We start from the raw sequence: 1,246 nt of genomic DNA on the forward strand, positions 1-1,246 counted from the left end.
AAAAAAAAAACTATTATAAAAACAATTTCTTCAGGAATATAATTTGGCAATATATTAGCGCGGAACTGCTTCCGGTTGATCGTAAAGCTGTATGTTGGGAAAAGAAACTTGAGGCGTGTTTGAGATTCGTGGGTATTTGTTGATGGCATTAAAATTATTTCTAAGAGAATAAGAAATAAATTAAATTAGATTTATTCATTCCTGTATAAACCCTGATTAAGATCTAAAGAGAAGCATCCTCTCCTGGTCAGACCCTGTAATTCAGTGAAAGGCTGGAGTCAGAGTAAATAAATATGCACGCCCAAGAGAAGGGGGGGGTCACTGCAGGGGCTGGAGGTTGGCTGCTATTCTGCTGGCTTTTTACTGGAAAGGGTCATTTTTAATGGCTGCTACTGTACTTTATGCTTCTCATATAAAACAGAAATAAACTTGATTGCTTTGTGGTTTTTAAAGTGACTAAATGCTCTTAAGAATAAAAACTTTATACAACTCTGTACCTCTTTAGGTTTTGCATTTATTCTTTAGACCTTTTATAGTAACACAATCCGGACTTTCTGCAGATTTATGAACCAGAAGGCGTGAAGATCTTTAGAATGCCATCCCCCATCTTTTTCGCCAACATGGACTTCTTCAGGAACAAACTAGTGGAAGCTGTAAGTCCTTTTTTTATTTTTATTTTTTAAAGGCTTCTTTTGCTTTTATCTTGTAAACAAGATCTTTGTTTTTGCAGCTTGGCTTCAATCCTCTGAGAGTGCTGAAAAAGAGGAACAAAGCCCTGAATAGGATCAAAAAACTGCTGAAGAAGGGTGACCTGCAGTGGACAGCAGTGAGTACTATTAGTCAGGGGCGGATTTAGGAAATTTGGGGCCCAAAACAGGCAGGGGGCCCTTTGAAATGAGAAGATATTACATAAAACAGACTCATCATACAGATAAAGAATTTTTTTTTTTCTGAAAATGTTACTTTATTTAACATTTATATTTTTGGATAGCCGTTCCCGGTTCAATCCACAGACTGAGTTTGGTCACATCCGTGTTTTAGCTGCTTTATTGGACCTGTTATACACAGAGCATTAATTCCGTTATCAGAAGGGAAGTGTTAGATAATAAAAGCCTCATTAGAGATAATAAAGCTGTTGTTTGTGCAAACTCATTTCCGAAACCCTCTGGTGTAGAGGCGGGCGGATTGATCCTAGGATCTTATCAATACTAACTTTGGTATTGATATCGAACAACATCTGTTAAAC

The 1,246-nt window shown here is 37.1% G+C and overlaps 1 protein-coding gene across 1 annotated transcript in view; it reads left to right on the forward strand.

Annotated features, from left to right (window-relative positions):
- The window catches only part of slc26a3 (solute carrier family 26 (anion exchanger), member 3), a 36,905-nt gene that overhangs the window by 23,151 nt on the left and 12,508 nt on the right, over window positions 1–1,246 (forward strand). The window contains exons 14-15 of the mRNA XM_015400136.1: window positions 561–653; window positions 731–826. Of these exons, the coding sequence (XP_015255622.1) occupies window positions 561–653; window positions 731–826 (189 nt within the window). The remainder of the gene's footprint in view (window positions 1–560; window positions 654–730; window positions 827–1,246) is intronic.

The sequence above is a fragment of the Cyprinodon variegatus genome, unplaced genomic scaffold (genome assembly GCF_000732505.1).
Source record: "Cyprinodon variegatus isolate N-32 unplaced genomic scaffold, C_variegatus-1.0 Scaffold1076, whole genome shotgun sequence".
NCBI lineage: Eukaryota > Metazoa > Chordata > Actinopteri > Cyprinodontiformes > Cyprinodontidae > Cyprinodon > Cyprinodon variegatus.